Source organism: Anomaloglossus baeobatrachus, chromosome 6 (assembly GCF_048569485.1).
Source record: "Anomaloglossus baeobatrachus isolate aAnoBae1 chromosome 6, aAnoBae1.hap1, whole genome shotgun sequence".
NCBI classification, from domain to species: domain Eukaryota; kingdom Metazoa; phylum Chordata; class Amphibia; order Anura; family Aromobatidae; genus Anomaloglossus; species Anomaloglossus baeobatrachus.
This window is the reverse complement of record NC_134358.1, coordinates 288,719,580-288,740,997: the sequence shown is the minus strand read 5'-3', so window position 1 is coordinate 288,740,997 and position 21,418 is coordinate 288,719,580. Positions and strand designations below refer to the sequence as shown.

At 45.4% G+C, this 21,418-nt stretch overlaps 1 protein-coding gene across 1 annotated transcript in view; it reads left to right on the top strand.

Moving 5' to 3' along the window:
* The first annotated feature begins 846 nt into the window (after nt 1–846).
* The window catches only part of ANKH (ANKH inorganic pyrophosphate transport regulator), a 195,957-nt gene continuing 175,385 nt past the window's right edge, over nt 847–21,418 (top strand). Inside the window, exon 1 of the mRNA XM_075314873.1 lies at nt 847–1,264. Within this exon, the coding sequence (XP_075170988.1) occupies nt 1,169–1,264 (96 nt within the window). The 5' untranslated portion in view covers nt 847–1,168. The remainder of the gene's footprint in view (nt 1,265–21,418) is intronic.

Here is a 21,418-nt window from a genome sequence, read left to right as displayed (position 1 = left end):
GCGGTGCTGTACACTGGTGTCTGCTGTCAGTGTGTGGTGCTGTACACTGGTGTCTGCTGTCAGTGTGTGCTGCTGTACACTGGTGTCTGCTGTCAGTGTGCGGTGCTGTACACTGGTGTCTGCTGTCAGTGTGCGGTGCTGTACACTGGTGTCTGCTGTCAGTGTGCGGTGCTTGTATTCTGGTGTGTGATGTCCCTCACTGTGAGTTACTGAGGCAGCTTGGCTGTGCGACCTGATGTGTGCGGAGGCTGGAGTCATAACTCCCCACATCTCAGCGCCTCCACAGACGCACGGGAGCCGGCCCCGACCTCCTGAACGGAGCTTGCGACCCCTTCTCTGTCTCTGAGGAAGCAGCCTGGCCGGGGACGTCAGGGCAGCAGCAGACGTCCACACAGCACTGCTGTCTGAGGCACTGGGCCGGCCGCACTGTGTACACATACATATGGTACACTGTTGGCAGAAGTCGGGCAGCCTGAAGCTGCCGCTGAAGGAGCAGTCCTGGGGGAGGGGGCATTTGCATCTCTGCCTCCGGGGTCAGCGCGCACCCTGCACAGAATTGCCAGCTGCCATTACCGAGGGCGGCAAACACAGCCGGCAGGGAGACTTCAGAGGAGAGCGCTGCAGTTCGGATCCGTTTCCCCTCAGTCCCACACAATGTCCAGTCTCAGGTCTTGTGCATTTATTACTATTCGCTAGGCAACCAAGCAGCAATTTCTCGCAACCTCCAGCAGGGGGCGCTCCTACACCCCGCCGCTAGGTCTGTGCTGTGGGAGCCGGCGCTCATGCTGTACACACTGTGGCCGCACGGTGTCCCCCTGAGCAGACAAGTCCTCCCCGTTTATCAGTGTCACGCTGTGATAACGGGGGGAGGAGAGGAGCCGCTCACATGAGCAGTAACCTGATAGCACCCACTGCACACCGCCATCGTGCGCACCGTCTGCAGCCGCCGCTGCCTTCTCCTCTCGTCCATTGTCTGGTGATGGCAGATCTGGCTGCAGATATTTGTAACGTGCCTCCTCCTCCTGGCTGCAGAGCGCTGCTGTGTGGGAGGGCAGGGATGGTCCTGATCTGTGGCACTTGCTAGACATCCACATGCGGACCGTTATCTGCTGCTCTGGGCTCGGTCACCGGCTGAGTCTGCGCTGCCCGGACCTATAGCACAGAGACTATGGTGAAATTCCCGGCGCTCACTCCGTACTGGCCGCTCATCCGCTTCTTGGTCCCTCTGGGGATCACCAACATCGCCATCGACTTCGGGGAGCAGGTAGGCTGCCATCAGCATCAGCTTATCACATCATCATCACCCGTAGTATCATCATCGTATTACTGACATCATCATCCTCCATAATCATCACCTTATTACTGATATCATCATCCTCCATCATTATCATCACCTGATTACTGATATCATCATCCTCCATCATTATCACCTTATTACTGATATCATCATCCTCCATCATTATCATCACCTTATTCACATTATCATTATCATCACATTATCATCAGTATTATCATCTTATTATTACTGACATCATCATCCATAATTATCATATTATTACTGACATCATCATCCATAATTATCATATTATTACTGACATCATCATCATCCATAATTATCATATCATTATTACTGACATTATCATCATCCATAATTATTATCAACTTATTCAACGTCATTATCATCATCATCCATATTTATATCATCTTAATATTGCTGACATCATTATCATTAACAACTATCATATCATCATCATCATCATCCATAGTATTATTATTTGTTAGCATTAGAATATTCTCATCATCCATACTATTTATTCCTATAAATATGTGTGTGATATATATATATATATATATATATATATATATATATATACTCTATATGTGTCTGCACCCCTAGGGATGTGTAGTGTCAGTGATGGAGGTCAGCGTGATGCTGTGAGATGAGGTCATCTGCCATAGCCCCCTAGTGATTGCCAGTTACATGCATCACAGGCCACTTCCATTAGGTGCACTTGCCACATAGATCAGCTGATCATTGGGTGAGCAGTGTATATACAGTAGGGTGAGCATAGGATGAGCACTGTATGTAGTGTTGCCACTGTATATAGGGCTGTCACTATATAGAATGAGCACTGTATATAGGGTGAGCACTGTAGGTAGGGTGAGAACTGTATATAGGGCTGGCATTGTATATTGAGCTGGCATTGTATATAAGTCTGACAATGTATATAAGGCTAGCACTCTATATAGGGCTGACATTGTATATAGGGTGAGCACTATATATAGGTAACCACTGTATATAGAGCTGGCATTGTATATATGTGACACTGTACATAGGGCTGGCACTGTATATAGGGTGAGCACTGTATATAGGAGTGGCATTGTATATAAGTATGACACTGTATATAGGGCCAGCACTGTATATAGGGCTAGCAGTGTGTATAGGGCTGTATATAGGGCTAGTACTGTATATTAAGTAGCTCTAGCAGTGTATATAGGGCTCACACTGTATATAGGATGAGCACTGTATATTGGTCTAGGACTGTATATAAGCCTGACACTGTATTTATTTAACACTGTATATAGGGCTGGCACTGTATACAGAATGAACACTGTATAAAGGTCTGACACTAAGCACTGTATATAGGGTGAGCACTGTATATAGGTCTGACACTAAGCACTGTATATAGGTCTGGCACTGTATATAGGGCTAACACTATATATAGGGCTGGTACTGTATATAGGCTGACACTATAAGGACTTTATATAGGGCTAACTCTGTATATAGGTCTGACACTATATAGGGCTGACACTGCATATTGAGCTGACACTGTATATGGGGTGAACACTGTATCTAGGTCTGACACTGTGTAAGCACTGTATATAGGTCTGGTGCTGTATAGAGGGCTGAGACTGTAAGCACTGTATATAGAGCTAACACTGTATATAGGGGAGCACTGTATATAGGGCCCGGCTGACACTGCATATTGGTTGACACTGTATATGGGGTGAACACTGTATATAGGTCTGACACTGTGTAAGCACTGTATATAGGTCTGACACTGTATATAGGGCTGGCGCTGTATAGAGGGCTGAGACTGTAAGCACTGTATATAGGGCTAACACTGTATATAGGCCTGGCACTGTATATAGGCTGACACTATAAGGACTTTATATAGGTCTGACACTGTATATAGGGCTGACACTGCATATTGGACTGACACTGTATATGAGGTGAACACTGTATATGGGGTGAACACTGTATATAGGTCTGACACTGTGTAAGCACTGTATATAGGTCTGACACTGTATATAGGGCTGGCGCTGTATAGAGGGCTGAGACTGTAAGCACTGTATATAGGGCTAACACTGTATATAGGGCTGACACTGTATATAGGCTGACACTATAAGGACTTTATATAGGGCTAACTCTGTATATAGGTCTGACACTGTATATAGGGCTGACACTGCATATTGGACTGACACTGTATATGGGGTGAACACTGTATATAGGTCTGACACTGTGTAAGCACTGTATATAGGTGTGACACTGTATATAGGGCTGGCGCTGTATAGAGGGCTGAGACTGTAAGCACTGTATATAGGGCTAACACTGTATATAGGGCTGGCACTGTATATAGGCTGACACTATAAGGACTTTATATAGGGCTAACTCTGTATATAGGTCTGACACTGTATATAGGTCTGACACTGCATATTGGGCTGACACTGTATATGGGGTGAACACTGTATATAGGTCTGACACTGTGTAAGCACTGTATATAGGTCTGGCACTGTATATAGGGCTGGCGCTGTATAGAGGGCTGAGACTGTAAACACTGTATATAGGGATAACACTGTATATAGGGGAGCACTGTATATAGGGGAGCACTGTATATAGGTCTGGCACTGTATATAGGGCTGGCGCTGTATAGAGGGCTGAGACTGTAAACACTGTATATAGGGATAACACTGTATATAGGGGAGCACTGTATATAGGGGAGCACTGTATATAGGTCTGGCACTGTATATAGGGCTGGCGCTGTATAGAGGGCTGAGACTGTAAACACTGTATATAGGGATAACACTGTATATAGGGGAGCACTGTATATAGGGGAGCACTGTATATAGGGCTGACACTGTATACAGGGAGACAAGATAAAAAAAACTGTGGAGGAAAGAAGCGCAATAGGGTCTTACCCAAATAACATTGGGAGAAATGAAAGGGGAGATCTTACTCACCTATAGGGGTTGTGAAAGTCACAACTCCTATATCAGCATGTGTGTAGATAATCCAGAGTCACAGCAGCGGTCCCTCGGTTTGGCAGATAACAGAGAACAATAGGATGAGGGTTTTCAAGCCGCGCCAATGACAACCAACATTAAGCTGTTAGATCAATGTTGTCTTTTATTCCAATTACAGGTCTACGCGTTTCGGAAGGCACCCCTTCCTTCTTCAGGACCAGGTCCTGAAGAAGGAAGGGGTGCCTTCCGAAACGCGTAGACCTGTAATTGGAATAAAAGACAACATTGATCTAACAGCTTAATGTTGGTTGTCATTGGCGCGGCTTGAAAACCCTCATCCTATTGTTCTCTGTTAACTGTATACAGGGAGAGCAGTGTATATAGGGCTAGCACTGCATATAGGAGAGCAGTGTATATAGGGCTAGCACTGTATATAGCCCCCTCCATTGTGCCATACTACTTGACGTGACCACCATCACCTGCTTGTGACCAGCAATGATTGCTCATTCTTGGCTGATCACAACTGGGAAGGGCCAACAGTATCCACTTCTTTTTCTCTTCTGCATTGCTTATATAGTGCCATCATGTTCCGCAGCGCTCTCCAGAGATTATCATCACAATGTCTCTTGTTTTCTGCAGTTCTGTACTCATACTTTAGTTTTGTATTTTAGGTAATTGCAGGTAAATCAATTTCCAGACATATTTCTTTTCTAGAATCTCCCTGTTTTATGGGCAGAATTAGACCTACCTAATGCCCTACAGCTGTTATACCCTATGTGGCCGACGTGCAGTCATATCACAGTGTGTCTTCTGCTCTGGGGTGCTGTCCTAACAGGGGGCCTGTATTCTGCTGTCAGACTATGAGCCCTGGTGTACCTGTAGTGGGTGCAGGGCCCTGGAGACTATGAGAACACCTTAAAGACCTATGATAGTTGTGTGCCCTGTTGGAGATTTTGCATTGGGGCCTATAAGCCGCATGTTACGCCACTAATTAACGCTGCTCCCTGTTATCCTTTTGTATTTCTTGCACTCTTGAAGGAAAACGTTTTCGGGTAGAAATCTGGTCCAGACACGCGGTGTGTGCAGTGGATATATATGGGTGGCCTGACCATGGGTCTATGTGCAGCTTTAGATAATGTTTGCTCTGCGGTAACTCCAAATAATCACTTTTCCCACCTCGTTGTATGGCCTTGTTCCCATCTTATCATATAAATTCCCCAGTGCCCACAGCCTGTGACAGTGAGTGAGCAGTATAATCTGCCTTGTACAGTCATTAAAAATGCACTCTGTGCCCTGGCTGATTATGCAATGGAGCATTATGTAAACCACCGGCTCCCATCACATGTATGCAGAATGGTCAGGACTGTGCTCTATCCCTGAGGAGGCCTGCCATCCGCAATACGTCTATAGAATATTTCTGTGTCCTACACATTGTGGATTTCATTCATTACCTCCAAGATAATGTTTGTGTTGTGACATGTGGCAGGATAGCTAATGTAGTCCGTCATCTGACCATATCCAATTCGTATTTATCAGTCGGCTCTTTTGGGTCCCAATTTAATCCCTATTAAAGGGAATCTGTCAGCAGGTTTTTGCTATGTAAGCTAAAGCAAGCATTTTGTAAGGGTTAACACAGAAAATTCAGGGATGCCTTTTTTGTCACAGTCCCATCTGTTGTTTATTTGTTATGTTTGTTTAAGCAGCAGAACCCTAATCATTGCTTGGACTATAATGTCAAGCGCAGGGCAGTCCGGCACACCTCCTCCTCTGATTGACATCTCACTGTCAATGTACAATCTCTATATTGAGAGCCTGGTGTGGGCGGGGGAAGCTCAGTCAGCTCTGCTACATGGCTAAATCTAAAAATTCTGATTGTGTCAGCTTGGCTGCAGCCAGTAATCTAAGTTAAACATTGCTGGATTCCGGGTCTCTGTCTCTATGTTATGCTGCTCTCAGATGAGGTATCAAAAATCTGCTGACATTCCTTTTCAATGTTGGTTCAAACGCAAGTTTCCTGAATCCCTATGTAAGCTTGGGATACAACACTTCTAACTAATCAGTTGTTCTGTATTAACTTCTATAGAAGATTTTGTTTTATGGCCACTGAAAGAAAAAAGGATCTGAATGACATAGGGGTCCTGGTGGTTGCTAAAATTTTCATCAGCTTGTTCACACTAGGCTATGTGTGCACGTTGCGTACAGTCACTGCAGAAATTTCTGCAGCGATCTGAAGAGCACACGTGCGCTTCAAATCGCTGCAGAAAATGTCCGTAGTGAAAAAAAAAAAAAGCCGATTCCATGCGCTCTGCCTGCAGCTCCTGCCATAGACAGAGCAGGGGCCGCAGGCAAAGCGCATGGAAGAAGTGACATGTCACTTCTTAGAACGCACGCTTCGGGCAGCAGCCGAAGCGCTGCGCTCTAATACGCCAAGTGCGCACAGCTCCTGCATAATCTTCATTATGCAGGGGATGCAGGACGCATACAGTTACACTGTGCTACAAAGCGCAGCGTAACTGCATGTAATTACGCAACGTGCGCACATAGCCTTAGGCCACATGCACACCTTGAGCATTTGGTGAGTTTTTTTTTACCTCAGAATTTGTAAGCCAAAACCAGGAGTGAAACAGTTAGGGCTGCTTCTCACTTGTGAGTTTCTCGCAGTAGAGCAATGCGAGAAAATCTCGCATTGGAATCGGACACGTTAGTGAATGATTCAGCTCGCATTTGCGATTTTTTTCTCAGTCCAAATCGGACCGAGAAAAAAATCGCAGCATGCTGCTTTTTCGCGAGTTTCTACTGCGAGTCTCTCCAATGCAAGTCTATGGGAGCGTGTAAAAAATCGGATGTCACGGGACGGCACTCACACCATCCTAGTGACATCCGATTTTCTAAATACATTTCTCACATGTTTCCTAAAACACTGGAAACGAGCGATGTCTCCCAATGTCTGTCAATCACTATTCTCTGTCAGTCAGTCTCTCCCTCTCAGTCTCTATTCTCTCTCTGTCGGTCCGTCACTATCTCTGTCCCTCTCTCACAGTCTGTCGGTCATTTTCCCCTCTTCTCTCATACTCACCGTTCCCCGATCTCCGGCGCGGCGCTGCACGGCATTCACACTGCTGCGGCGGATTTTACTATTTTGAAAAAGCCGGCCGCTCATTAAACAATCTCGTATTCCCTACTTTACCCGCCCACAGGCGCCTATGATTGGTTGCAGTGAGACACGCCCCCACGCTGAGTGACAGGTGTCTCACTGCACCCAATCACAGCAGCCGGTGGGCGGGTCTATACTGTGCAGTGAAATAAATAATTAAATAATTAAAAAAACCGGCGTGCGGTCCCCCCCAATTTTAATACCAGCCAGATAAAGCCATACGGCTGAAGGCTGGTATTCTCAGGATGGGGAGCTCCACGTTATGGGGAGCCCCCCAGCCTAACAATATCAGTCAGCAGCCACCCAGAATTGCCGCATACATTAGATGCGACAGTTCTGGGACTGTACCCGGCTCTTCCCGATTTGCCCTGGTGCGTTGGCAAATCGGGGTAATAACGAGTTAATGGCAGCCCATAGCTGACAATAAGTCTTAGATTAATCATGTCAGGCGTCTATGAGATACCTTCCATGATTAATCTTTAAGTTACAGAAAATAAACACACACATCCAAAAAAATCCTTTATTAGAAATAAAAAACACTAACAAATTCCCTGGTTCAACATTTTAATAAGCCCCAAAAAGCCCTCCATATCCGGCGTAATCCAGGATGGTCCAGCGTCGCTTCCAGCTCTGCTGCATGAAGGTGGCAGGAGCTGCAGAAAACACCGCCGCTCCTGTCAGCTCCATGCAGCAACTGAGGTGAGTATCGCGATCAGCTGAGCTGTCACTGAGGTTACCCGCGGCCACCGCTGGATCCTCCAACAGTGACAGCGAGTAACCTCAGTGACAGCTCAGCTGATCGCGATACTCACCTCAGTTGCTGCGTGGAGCTGACAGGAGCGGCTGTGTTTTCTGCAGCTCCGGTCACTTCCATGCAGCAGAGCTGGAAGCGACGCTGGACCATCCTGGATTACGCCGGACATGGAGGACTTTTTGGGGCTTATTAAAGTGGTGAACCAGGGAATTTGTTAGTGTTTTTCATTTCTAATAAAGGATTTTTCAGGTGTGTGTGTGTGTTTATTTACTGTAACTTACAGATTAATCATGGAAGGTATCTCGTGGAGACGCCTGACATGATTAATCTAGGATTTAGTGGCAGCTATGGGCTGCCATTAACTCCTTATTACCCCGATTTGCCAACGCACAAGGGCAAATCGGGAAGAGCCGGGTACAGTCCCAGAACTGTCGCATCTAATGTATGCGGCAATTCTGGGCGGCTGCTGGCTGATATTGTTAGGCTGGGGGGCTCCCCATAACGTGGAGCTCCCCATCCTGAGAATACCAACCTTCAGCCGTATGGCTTTATCTGGCTGGTATTAAAATTGGGGGGGGACCGCACGCCGTTTTTTTTAATTATTTAATTATTTATTTCACTGCAATACGAGATTGTTTAATGATAGTAAAAAATAGTAAAAGCCGCCGCAGCAGTGTGAATGCCGTGCAGCGCCGTGCCGGGGATCAGTGAGTATGAGAGAGGGCTGCTAACTTCAGTCACTCAGGGGATTAGCGGACACCGGTGAGTCCTTCACTGGTGACCGCTAATCAGGACGCGGCACAGACAGAGCCGCAGCATGACAATGAAGTCGGGTGAAGTTATCCCGAGTTCATTCTGATCGTGCGGCTCTGTCTGTGTCTGCTGTCATCTGCCATTCAGCTCTGCTACATGGCTGTCTGTGTCTGCTGTCAGCGGCCATGTAGCAGAGCTGAATGGCAGATGACATAGTAAAAAATACGCATTACACACGCTAGTAAAATCATTAATTTATTCAGAAAAAGCATCGCACTTGCGTTGCACTCGGACCTAACGTGAACTAAAATCAGCCGAGTTTTTGTCAGCCAACTCGGACCGATTTTACTCGCATAGATGTGTTTCCAGCCTTAGAGGAAAATAGAAACACGGCATCACTTCTGCATTTTCCATCTACTCCTAGTTTTGTCTTACTAATACTGAGGTAAAAAATCACCAAATACTCAACGTGTGCACATGGCCTTATACTTTTCCTCTGATTGTTCCACTTCTGGTTTTGTCTTACAAAATACTGAGGTAAAAACTCACTAAATACTGAGGTAAAAATACTGATAAAAAATCGAATTGAACTCGCACCAGTGTTAATCAATGAGGCAGTTTCCTCTTTCTTGTTATTTCTCGACACAAATCGTGCTCTCAGTGCAATCACAGCAATCACAGCAATCACAGCGAGTCACATCTCACACATCCCCATACAAGCCTATGGGAGCATGTGAAACATCGCACTGCACTTGCATATTATGCGACTGCAGTGTAGTGCACGCAGAGACAGCCAGCGGAGGAGATGGGAAGAAAGTGTTCCCTAAATCTTCTCACAGTCACATGACCCTCGGCTGACACTCGGAGCAGAGGGTCATTAGCATATCGCTTCTGATGCTCTCGCATCGGAAGTGGTACGCAAGTGGAAAAGAACCCAACAGCTCATCAAATACTGAGGTAAAAACTCCCAAATGCTGAGGTAGAAACTCCCAAATTATGAGGTAAAAAAACTCACCAAATACTGAGGTAAAAACTCACCAAGGTCTGAGGTAAAAAAACCCAAATACTGAGGTAAAAGCTCATCAAATAGTGAGGTAAAAACCATCAAACACTGAGGTAAAAAAACTCATCACATACTGAGGTAAAAATTCATCAAATACTGAGGTAAAAACTCACAAAATACTGAGATAAAAACCTCATCGAATACTGAGGTAAAAACTCATCAAATACTGAGGTAAAAACTCATCAAATACTGAGGTAAAAACTCACAAAATACTGAGGTAAAAACTCATCAAATAGTGAGGTATAAGCTCATCAAATACTGAGGTAAAAACTCATCAAATACTGAGGTAAAAACTCATCAAATACTGAGGTAAAAACTCATCAAATACAGAGGTAAAAACTCATCAAATACTGAGGTAAAAACTCACAAAATACTGAGGTAAAAAATCATTAAATACTAAGGTAAAAACTCTCAAATACTGAGTATGTGCACATGGCACAGAAAAAGAATTAGTGAAAATACACAGAACGCCACAGTTATATAACATGGCCACTTGTCCGGGAGTTGGATGTATGTAGAATGTGTTTTCCCATTTTTGGGAGTTATTTAGAATATTACAGACTGAATTTTAGCATGCGTACCATTAAAAGTAAAGGACTTTTTTTAAACTGACCCCTATTCATCAGTTGCATGTTTTTTAGGTTACTTTTCTTTTATTTCTTGTGGTATTTGTTGCAGTTTCTTGTGCCAAATTCTTCAAAATGAAGCATGTGCTTGATGAGTAGACCTGTTTTGGGAGCTTTTAGCTTCAAAAGCCACACACTTGCAAAATGCCACAGTTTGCGCCAAATAATAGTCTTACATAAAATCGCTCCAGGTGAGAAGGAATGGAGTATGTTTGCACCAAATTTTATCACTATTTAAGGCCTCTTTCACAAGTGAGTGAAAAACACACACGTTTTTCACTGACGTGTTAAAGGTGTGTATGTCCCTCCGTGAACCATGATTTTGGCACACGTGTGATCTCAGAGTTCTATCCATGATAATACATGGAAATCAGGCACTTATACTCCCCAGTCCACACCACTGCTCTCCATAGTGCTGCTATCTCCCACGATGCTGTCTCTGGCCGCCGCTGTCTCCCCTCTGCAGCTACTTCCGGGTCGGCTATGCATATGTATGAGCAGAATTAGCCGGCCTGAAAGCAGAGACAGCAGTGGCTGAATACAGCATCACTATACATGGGTAATAAAGCTTTTTATTTTAAATGTATGTGATTTTTCTGGTACGTTTATCATGGATCACACCATAGTGTGGTCCGTGGGACATCAGTGATGCCAGAAAAAAACGTATTTGTCTCCGTGCGGAACACACAGACACGCGTGTACGCCGCACAGGACCATGATCAGTGAGGAATCACTAATATGTGCGCAGACCCGTTGATTTTAATGGGTCTGCATATGTCCGTGATTCCAGTGCGTATAAAAACTGCAACATGCGTACCAGAAGCACTGATGTGTGAAGGGATCTAGAATGGAGGTAATAAATTAACTAAAGACATATTAAAAACCTAAACTCCTCTCACAATGGTGGAGATAAGGCAAGCACATATGGAAAAGACATTGAAAAGGACACAAATTAAAGGAATAAGATGCAAATGAAAAACACTAGACCAGAAAAAGGCACAACTGCAATAATGAATAACCCTATGCGCGGCAGGCTTTTCAGCCAAATACCAGGAAATATCAAAAATAAGCTTTTTTTTAAAGCATAACACCAAAAAAAGACAAATGTTGCAGAGTCAAAAAACGAGCTAAAACTGCATGAAAAAAATAGTAATTTCATTAATGAAATAGGTCTGTCTATAAGGCCGGGGCCACACGGGGCACTAGTGCGATGCTCGCATGAGACTCGAATCGCGCTGGCAGCACAGCAGGAGCCGAGTGTCATGCTAGTATCCCTGTGACTGCGGTCCGACCGTGCGAGCGGACCTCAGCTGCGGGGGACGGGCCGTCTCTGAGGAGGGGGCGGGCTGGCACGGAGGAGGAGAGGGAGGGATTTATCTACATCTCTCCTCTGTAGCCGGCTATTGGGATTCTCGCCCTACACTCGTGGTACACCGGTGTACCGCGAGTGCAGTGTGATTTTTCTCTCGCCCCATTCACTTGAATGGGTGCGAGAGAAATTAATCTCGCATTACAGTCGCAGCATGCTGCGTTTGTTTTCTAGGTCTGATTAGGGCTGAGAAAATAATCGCTCATGTGTGCTGACACACAGGCTAGAATTTGTCCGAGTGGAATGCGATGTTTTATCGCACTCCACTCGCACCGATTTTCTCGCCGTGTGGCTTAGGCTATGTGCGCACTAGAAATGTGAAGTTTCTCACGAAAATTTCTTGAGAAACTTCTGCCAGTGAAAGATTTCCGGACCTGCGGAAAAAATCCGCACCAAATCCGCATGCGTTTTTGCCGCGGATTTGCCGCGGATTTGCAGCGAATTTGCCGCGAATTTGCCCCGGATTTACCGCGGATTTACCGCAGGTTTGTCCCTGCAATAAATAATAAAGATAATCGATAGACAGATAATGGATAGAGGGAAAGATGGATAGATGAATAGATAGATAGATAGAGGGATAGATAGATGAATAGATAGATAGATAGAGGGATAGATAGATAGATAGATAGATAGATAGATAGAGGGATAGATGGATAGATAGATAGATAGATAGATAGAGGGATAGATAGATAGATAGAGGGATAGATAGATAGATAGATAGATAGAGGGATAGATAGATGAGAAAAACCTATATAATGTTCCACCTCCCTGCATTTTCTAAGCTGGCACCCTTTAGTGACTTTCATGTGGCACTTAGGCTACTTTCACACCTCCGGTTTTTGCTATGCGGCACAATCCGGCACTTTGCATGAAAATCGCAACCGTTTTTTTTTGCTGCCGGTTGCGATTTTCCTGCATAGACTTTAATTAGTGCCGCATTGTGCCGCATGGCCTTGCGTTCCGTCCGTTTTTTGCCGCATGCGGCAGATGTAGCCGATGCGGCGGCCGGATGGAACGTTGCCTGGCACGTTTTTTCGTGCGGCAAAAAAAAACCGCATCGCGCCGCATTCGGCCGATGCGGCACATTTTTCAATACATGCCTATGGCGGCCGGATGCGGCGCGATGCGGCAATAACCGCATCCGGCCGCCGCATGCGGTTTTTGCCACTGCGCATGCTCAGTAGCATGCCGCAAGCGGCAAAAACCGGACTGGCCGCAAAGGAAAAACCTATGCAAAGGATGCGGTGTTTTCACCGCATCCGTTGCATAGCTTGCACAGCCGGATTGAGCCGCAGAGCTCAAGCCGGATGTGTGAAAGTAGCCTAAAGGGTGCTTAGCCTTGTATTTAGCCATAAAATAAATAAATAATTAAAAAAAAATGACGTGAGGTCCCCCCATTTTTTGTAGCCAGCTAGGGTAAAGCAGACGGCTGCAGCCTGCAGACCACCGCTGGCAGCTTCACCTTGGCTGATAATCCAAAACAGTGGGCACCCCACGCTGTTATTTTAAATTATATAAATAATTTAAAACAAAAAACGTGGGGTCCCCCCCATATTGGATCACCAGCCAAGGTAAAGCGGACAGCTGGGGTCTGATATTCTCAGACTAGGGAGGTCCACTGTTATTGGACACTCCCCAGCCTAAAAATAGCAGGCCGCAGCCGCCCCAGAAGTGGCGCATCCATTAGACGTGCCAATCCTGGCGCTTTGCCCCAGCTCATCCCGCGCCCTGGTGCGTTGGCAAACGGGGTAATATATGGGGTTGATGCCAGATGTGTAATGTCACCTGGCATCAAGCCCTGGGGTTGGTGAGGTCAGGCGTCTATCAGATACCCGACATCACCAACCCAGTCAGTAATAATTAAAAAATAGACAACAAAAAAAGTTTTATTTGAAAAAACACTCCCCAAAACATTCCCTCTTTAACCAATTTATTGAAAAGAGCACAATCAATTCCACGTCCGGCGTAATCCAATAAGGGGGGGGGGGGGCACGGCGATCCATACCATAGTCGCTGTCCCAGTCAATGAAAAACAGAATGTTCCCCATTGGCTGGGAGAGCAATGCAGTGACCTGAGCTAACATCAATAGGTCAGCTCAGGTCACTGCAGGGGATGACGAGCGCTGCCATCAGGAGCATAGATGAGATCATTACCTGCTGTGATCATCTCCTGTACTGCTGACGTCAGCGCTGTCACTGACTTATCGCGAGAGCCCGTGACGTCACCGCTAGTGACAGTCTCGGGCCGCTCGCGAGTCGGCCCTAGACAGCAGTGACAGCGCTGACGTCAGGAGGCAGGAGATCGTCACAGCAGGTAATGATCTCACCTCCTGACAGCAGCGATCGTCATCCCCGCGGCTGCCAGCACTGCAGGATGTCCGTGTCTGCCTGCGCTGCAGCGTGACAGGCTGCTGACACTGCGGGCAGACACTGACACCCTGCAGTGCAGGCAGCCGCTAGGCCGGAGCAGGACACACACTGCACAGACACCTGGAGGTCGCACGGAAGTGCTTCTGTGCGGCGTCCAGGGAGTGTGACGTGTGTTTCCTCTGCTCCTCTTCCTGGCATAATTACATCGCTTCCTGCAAAACCGCAGGCAGCGATGGGCATTACCGCAGGTAAATCGCGGCTATTCCGGTGGTATACCGCACATCATTGCTACCTGCGGAATACCCCCGGAATACCGCAGGTACCTGCGGAAATTAATGGACATGCACATTTTCTCAAGAAAGTTTCTCGAGAAAATTTTCTCAAGAAATTTTCTTGAGAAAAATCCGCACAGTGCGCACAGCTATTTTTTTTTCTCATTGAATTTCATGGGAAATGTCTGCACAAAGATTGCAGACATTTCTCAAGAAATTTCCGGGGCAAATCCGCGGGTAAATCCGCGGGGAAAAACGGTCTAGTGCGCACATAGCCTTAGACCTAACTCACCAAATTCTTGTCGTGGGAAAGTAGCCAAAGGTTAGTTTCCCATATTAGCAGATTTGTGGAAAAAAATTTCCACAGCAAATCTACAAGAATATGCAGAGAAATGTACAGCAGCAAATCCATACCAAATTTGCACATTTCAGTGTGGATTTAGCACTGATTCCCCTGTGGAAAACAGCAGCATGTAATAAAAAATAAATCCCTTGTAACTTCCGCGACTCCATTGTCTGTTCTTGTGCATTGTTCTTTCTTATAACCTGGACATCTCCTTCCATGTGACTTTCTGGAGCAATATGCCATCCTCTGAGATTGGACAGAAAGACTGACAGCACTCCCAAAATGCATCTGAACAGGTGCAAAACTGAACATGACATATAATATAAAAAAAAGAGACAATTGCACTCTGAAATGTAAGAGCTTGCAAAAAATGAATTTAAGAATATAGACATGCATTACTGATTTAGGAAATCTAGGAAAAATTGAGATATTTAGCATGCAAAAATGGCCTTTTCTATATCTGCTACGTCAAGGCATATCTTTTATACTGACTGTGCACCCCTCCCAATTAGCCATAGGTGATTTTATTCTCTAATCGCAGGTTCCTACTTGCCCATACACATGGAGGCTTGTAACTCAGAGAGAGACTTCAGTTCAGTGTAGGTTCCCAGTATACGAGATATGCCTTGACGTGGTTACTGGGCAAATATAGGAATGGCCATTTTTGTATGCTAAATATCTAAATTTTTCCTAGATTTCCTAAAGCAGTTATGTATGTCTATATTCTTACATTCATTTTTTGCAAGCTTTAGCATTTCAGAGTGCAGCTGTCTCTTTTTTTGTTATCCTCTGAGATTGGGTATACAGACAGCTGCACAGTATGAGTCAAGGAAGAGGAGTGGGTATAATGCCTTTTTTATCAAAACTTTAGTTTTTCTTTTAGGGATTTAAAAGGATCCAGCATTTTCATGCTATATATTTTAAATTTCCATGTCAGCTTCTGCACAGAAAATTCCTGTAGTGTGCGGATGAGATATGCTGAAATCCTTTGCACTTTGCTACTTGTGTATTCCGTTCAGAAATTCAGACAATACATCCACAATTATTCTACCAAGTGTGAACAAGCAAAGGGGTTTCCACATGAACAAAGTTCATTTTAAAGTTGATTTGAATTAATAAATCTTGGAATAATAATAATTTCTACAATTAGAAGTGTTTACAAAAAATATTCCTGTGCTGAGTGTCCCTGCTATGTACTGTGAAATGGATGTTTCTGACAGTACAGGGACATGGTCTGATCATATCACATCTCCTGGGCCAGGGAGGAAGAAAAAGAGTATACATACATTACAGCACAGGATCACAGCTGATTCTTTTTGTGAGGTAAAAGATTTCCCTGTCTGTTTTAAAAACAATGTTTTACCTCAAAGAAAGAATGATACAATGTCTGTTTACCTTCCTTTGCTTCCTCCCGGGCCCAAGAGTTGTAGTATGATTGATTAGACCACGCCCTTGTGCGGTCAGACATGGCCACTACACAGTACAAAAGCAGGGATACTTGGATAAGATTATAGCATAGAATGGTAGAGTTGGAAGGGATCTCAAGGGTCATTGTATCCAACCCCCTGCTTACAGCAGAAGAAGTCACCAAATCTCATGCCAGTTCGACTCATTAATCATCCTCACTGTCAAAAAGTTTTTTCTAATATAATCTGTATCTTTTCTCTTTCAGTTTCATTCCATTGCATCTTGTATTTCCATGTGCAAATGAGACTAAAGGTGGCTTTACACGCTACGAGATCGCTATAGCGATTTCATTGGAGTCACGGATTTTGTGACGCACATCCGGCCGCTTTAGCAATGTCGTTGCGTGTGACATCTATGAGCGATTTTGAATTGTCGCAAAAACGTTCAAAATCGCTCATCGGTGACATGCCTCCCTCTTCCCAAATATCGTTGCTGCTGCAGTAACGATGTTGTTTGTCGTTCCTGCGGCAGCACACATCGCTATGTGTGACGCCGCTGGAACGACAAACATCTCCTTACCTGCGTCCACCGGAAAAGGAGGAAGGAAGGAGGTGGGCGGCATGTTCCGGCCGTTCATCTCCTCTCCTCCTTTTCCATTGGGCGGCGGTTCAGTGAAGCTGCTGTGACATCGCTGTGATGCTGAACAAACCGCCCCCTTAGAATGGAGGCGGTTCGGTGGTCACAGCGACGTCGCTGCACAAGTATGTGCGTGTGACGCTGCCGTAGCGATAATGTTCGCTATGGCAGCGATCACCACATATCGTTACAACGATAGGGGCGGGTGCTATCGTGCTCGACATCGCTAGCAATTGCTAGCGATGTCGTAGCGTGTAAAGCGGCCTTAAGGATGATCCCTCTACACTCTGACATCCCTTCAGATATTTCTAGACAGCTATTAGTCTCCTTTTAGCCTTCTTTTTTTGCAAGATAAACATTCCCAGATCCTTTAACCGTTCCTAGTAGAACATAGTTTGCAGCCTGCTCACCTGGTAGCTCTGCTTTGAATTTGCTCCAGTTTTCTAATGTCTTCTTTAAAATGTGGTGCCCAGAACTAGACACTGTATTCTAGATGAGGTCTGCCTGAATAGAAGAGGGGGAATACGTCATGTAATCTAGGCTGAAGGCTACTGTTAATACATCCCAGAACTTTGTTTGCCTTGGTTGCTGGTGCATCACACTTTTGACTCATGTAAAGTCTGTGATCTATTAGTATACCCAAGTCTTTTTCACACATACTGTTGCTAAGTTCTATTCCTTCCTTTCTGTAGATGTCATTTTCATTATTTTTGCCCAGATGTAGAATTTTAATATTCTCACTGTGAAATACCATTCTATTAGTCGCTTCCTGAGCTTATCTAGATCCTTCTGAATCCTTTCTTTGGGTATGTGCGCACTAGGCGTTTTTTTCACGCTGCGTTTTTATGTGCGTTTTTATCTCAAAAAACGCACCCGCGGCTAAAAAAAACACGATAAAAACGCATGCGTTTTTACCGCGATTTGGTGCGTTTTTTGCTGCGTTTTTGCTCACTGCGTTTTTAATTAGTGCATAATGCCATTAAAGATTGTTGATGAAAAAAAAAAATGTCTGATGTCATTTCCTTCTTCAAAATGTTCATTGTATGCAGGAGAGCAGACAGCTGCAGAACTAGTGTATGCAGGAGAGCAGACAAGCAGACAGCAGCTGCAGAACTACAAGGCTCAGCATCCTCCATCCAGGACTGTATGCAGGAGTTTTTAGCCCCCCAAAAAAATGACGTGGGCTTCGCCATATTTTTGTATGCTAGCCGGGTACAGGCTGCCCCCAACCCCAGCTGCCTATTTGTACCCGGCCGGGAACCAAAAATATAGGGAAGCCCTTTTTTTTTAATTATTTCATGAATTTCATGAAATAATAAAAAAAAAATGATGTGGGCTTCGCCCAATTTTTGAGTCCAGCCGGGTACAACTAGGCAGCTGGGGATTGGAATCCACAGTGCAGGGTGCCCATGCTTTCTGGGCACCCCCGCTGTGAATTGCAGTCCCGCAGCCACCCCAGAAAATGGCGCTTTCATAGAAGCGCCATCTTCTGGCGCTGTATCCAACTCTTCCAGCTGCCCTGATGCCGGGTGGCTCGCTGGGTAATAATGGAGTTAGGGCTAGCTGTATATTATCAGCTGGCCCTAAGCCCGAAATTCATGGTGTCACGCCAATATTAGACATGGCCACCATGAATTTCTAGTAATGATAAAAAAAAACCACAACACACAGAAAAATATTTTTATTAGAAATAAAACACAACACAATTAGTGACTCCATCTTTATTGAAATAAAGAACCCCCATCTGCAGTAATCCTGGGTCAGGGTCCCGCGCCGTCCAATCCGGATCCAATATCATCTGATCGGTTTGCTGGAAGGCAGAGCGATCAGATGATGTGTCAGGTTCTAGGGGCTGAAGCACATCACACATCAGCTGATTGAATAAAAGCCGATTATACAATCAGATGATGCATCGGTGCAAAAAAAAAAAAAAAAAAAAAAAAAAAAATACTCACGTCTGTGCTGATTACCGGCAGCTCCTGCAGCGATCGGATGAGAGTCTGATCCAGTCCCATCGCTGCAGCAGTTGCCGGTAATCAGCTGATGAAGTCTCCTGACTGCAGGATCAGCTGATAGCCGGCCGGGCGCGAAAAAGCCGGCGACACCGCGAGAATTACGATCAGCTGATTCGTCAGGTGACTGCATCAGGTGATCCACCGCCAGGTCCTGCAAGCTTCATACGTGCCCCGGGGAGACTGCACACAGCCAGAGCGGCGGGACCGGGACAGGAGCGGGCATGGCACTGGGACCCTGCAGACAGGTGAGTATATATGACATTTTTTTTTTTCTACTGTTCACTTTTGTTTTCGCCGCTGCCTCCACCTCCCGCCCAGACATGGCGCCGCACGGAGCTGGCATGCACAGGACGGGAGGTGGAGGCAGCGGTGACGGTACCGGGAGGATTCCTGCTTCTGTGTTTACCAACAGAAGGAATCCTCTTCCTGTACACGTCACTTTACTGCCCACCCCTTGCGTTTATAGCTGCGTTTTTAGTCATAGAAACGCAGCTATATACGTTTTTCATTGCGTTTTTGAACATCTCATTGAACTCAATGGGTGAAAAACGCAGTGAAAAAAGCAGAAATAATTGACATGCTGCATTTTTGTGGTCACCACAAAAACGCAGCTACAAAAAAACGCTGTGTGCGGACAGCACTTCTGAAAACCCATAGACATTGCTGGGGAAGCAATGTCACTGCGTTTTCAGCACAAAAACGCGGTAAAAACGCCGCTAAAAACGCGGCAAAAACGCCTAGTGCGCACAAGGCTTTTGTCTCCTCTAGCATTAGCTATCCCTCCTTGCTTTGCATTGTCTGAAAATTTGATTAGTTTACCTACAGTTCCCTTATCTAGATAATTTCTAAAAATGTTGAACAATACTGGGGCCAAGATAGAGTTTATGGTACCCCACTTGAAACACTCTTCCAATTGGATGTGCAACTGTTACAACAATCACTGAGCCAGTTGCGAATCCATGTATCCATAGCCTTGTGAATCCCATACTTGGTCATTTTATCAATAAGGATACTATGAGATACTTTATCAAATGCTTTGCTGGAGTCAAGATATACTATATCTACCACATTTCCCTGATCAATCCAGTCAGTGATTCCATCATAGAAGGAGATCAGATTAGTCTGACACAACTGGTTTGCTACAAACCCATGCTGGCTCTGGTTAATTATTGTATTCTTATCCAACTATGTACATACATGCTGTTTAATAATTTGTTTAAAGTTCTTTCCTGGTATAAAAAAGTAGTGCTCACTGGCCTGTCATTTCCTGGCTCCATCTTCTTTCCTGTTTTGAATACAGGGACAGCATTTGCCTTCTCCAATCTTCTGGGACTTCTCCTGTTCTCCAGGAATTTTCCAAGATCCTGGCTGGTGCTTCTGCAATTTCATCTGCTATCTCTTTGAGTACCCTAGGATGTAATTCATCTGGACCAGGAGATTTAAATTCATGTAGATTAACTAAGTGTTCCCTCACCACCTCTCTGTTTATAGATAGTTTGGATTCTATTATTCCCTCGATAGTACAGTGAAGATCAGTTGATGTTACATTTGCTTTCTTAGGCTAGCGCCACACAACCGTGCCTCCGGTACGTGTTTGGCATTTTTTACATGTACCGGAGACACGTACAGCAATGCCACCCTATGGTAGCAGGCACACACACGTAAAACCACACGGAACGTGTGTCCGTGTGCGTTTGTACGTGTGTGCGATTTTCAAAGCGCTGACATGTCCGTTTTTTCACCGGCAGCACGGGTGTCACACGGCCCGCACCCGTACCACACGAGTGTAGTGTGGATGCGGTCCCGTGTGACACGCGCCGGAGAAAACACACGTCAGTGAAAAAAAAACAAAACATTAACTCACCTTCTCCAGCCCTCCTGTCTCTGCCGCTGCTGCCTCTTGCTGCCGACCGCCGCTCATTATTCTCATTGAATATTCACTTCACTGCCTGGCAGCAGCAGCAGCGGGGAGACGGGAGGGCTGGAGACCGAGGATCAGCACCACGGACAGCAGCGCGGACATCAGGAAGGACCAGGTGAGTATAATAATTACCGGTTCTACATGTGCTATCGCGGATATCACACGTAGAACACACGTGTCACGCACGTACCAGAGACACGTACTTACCTGCACGCAACACGCAGGGAAAATACGTGTCTCTCGGCACGTGCGTGAATTTCACGTGAGTGTGGCAGAAGCCTTAGAGAACACAGAAGAAAAATAGAAGTTTAAGGCCCTGTGCGCACTAGGCATTTTTACCCCCGGTTTTTCCCGCGGTTTTGCTGCAGAAATTTCTTGAGAAATGTTTGTAATCATCCTGCACACATTTCCCAGCAAAACCTATGGGGAAAAAAATAGCTGTGCGCACACTGCATTTTTTTCTCAAGAAAATTCTTTCTGAAGATTT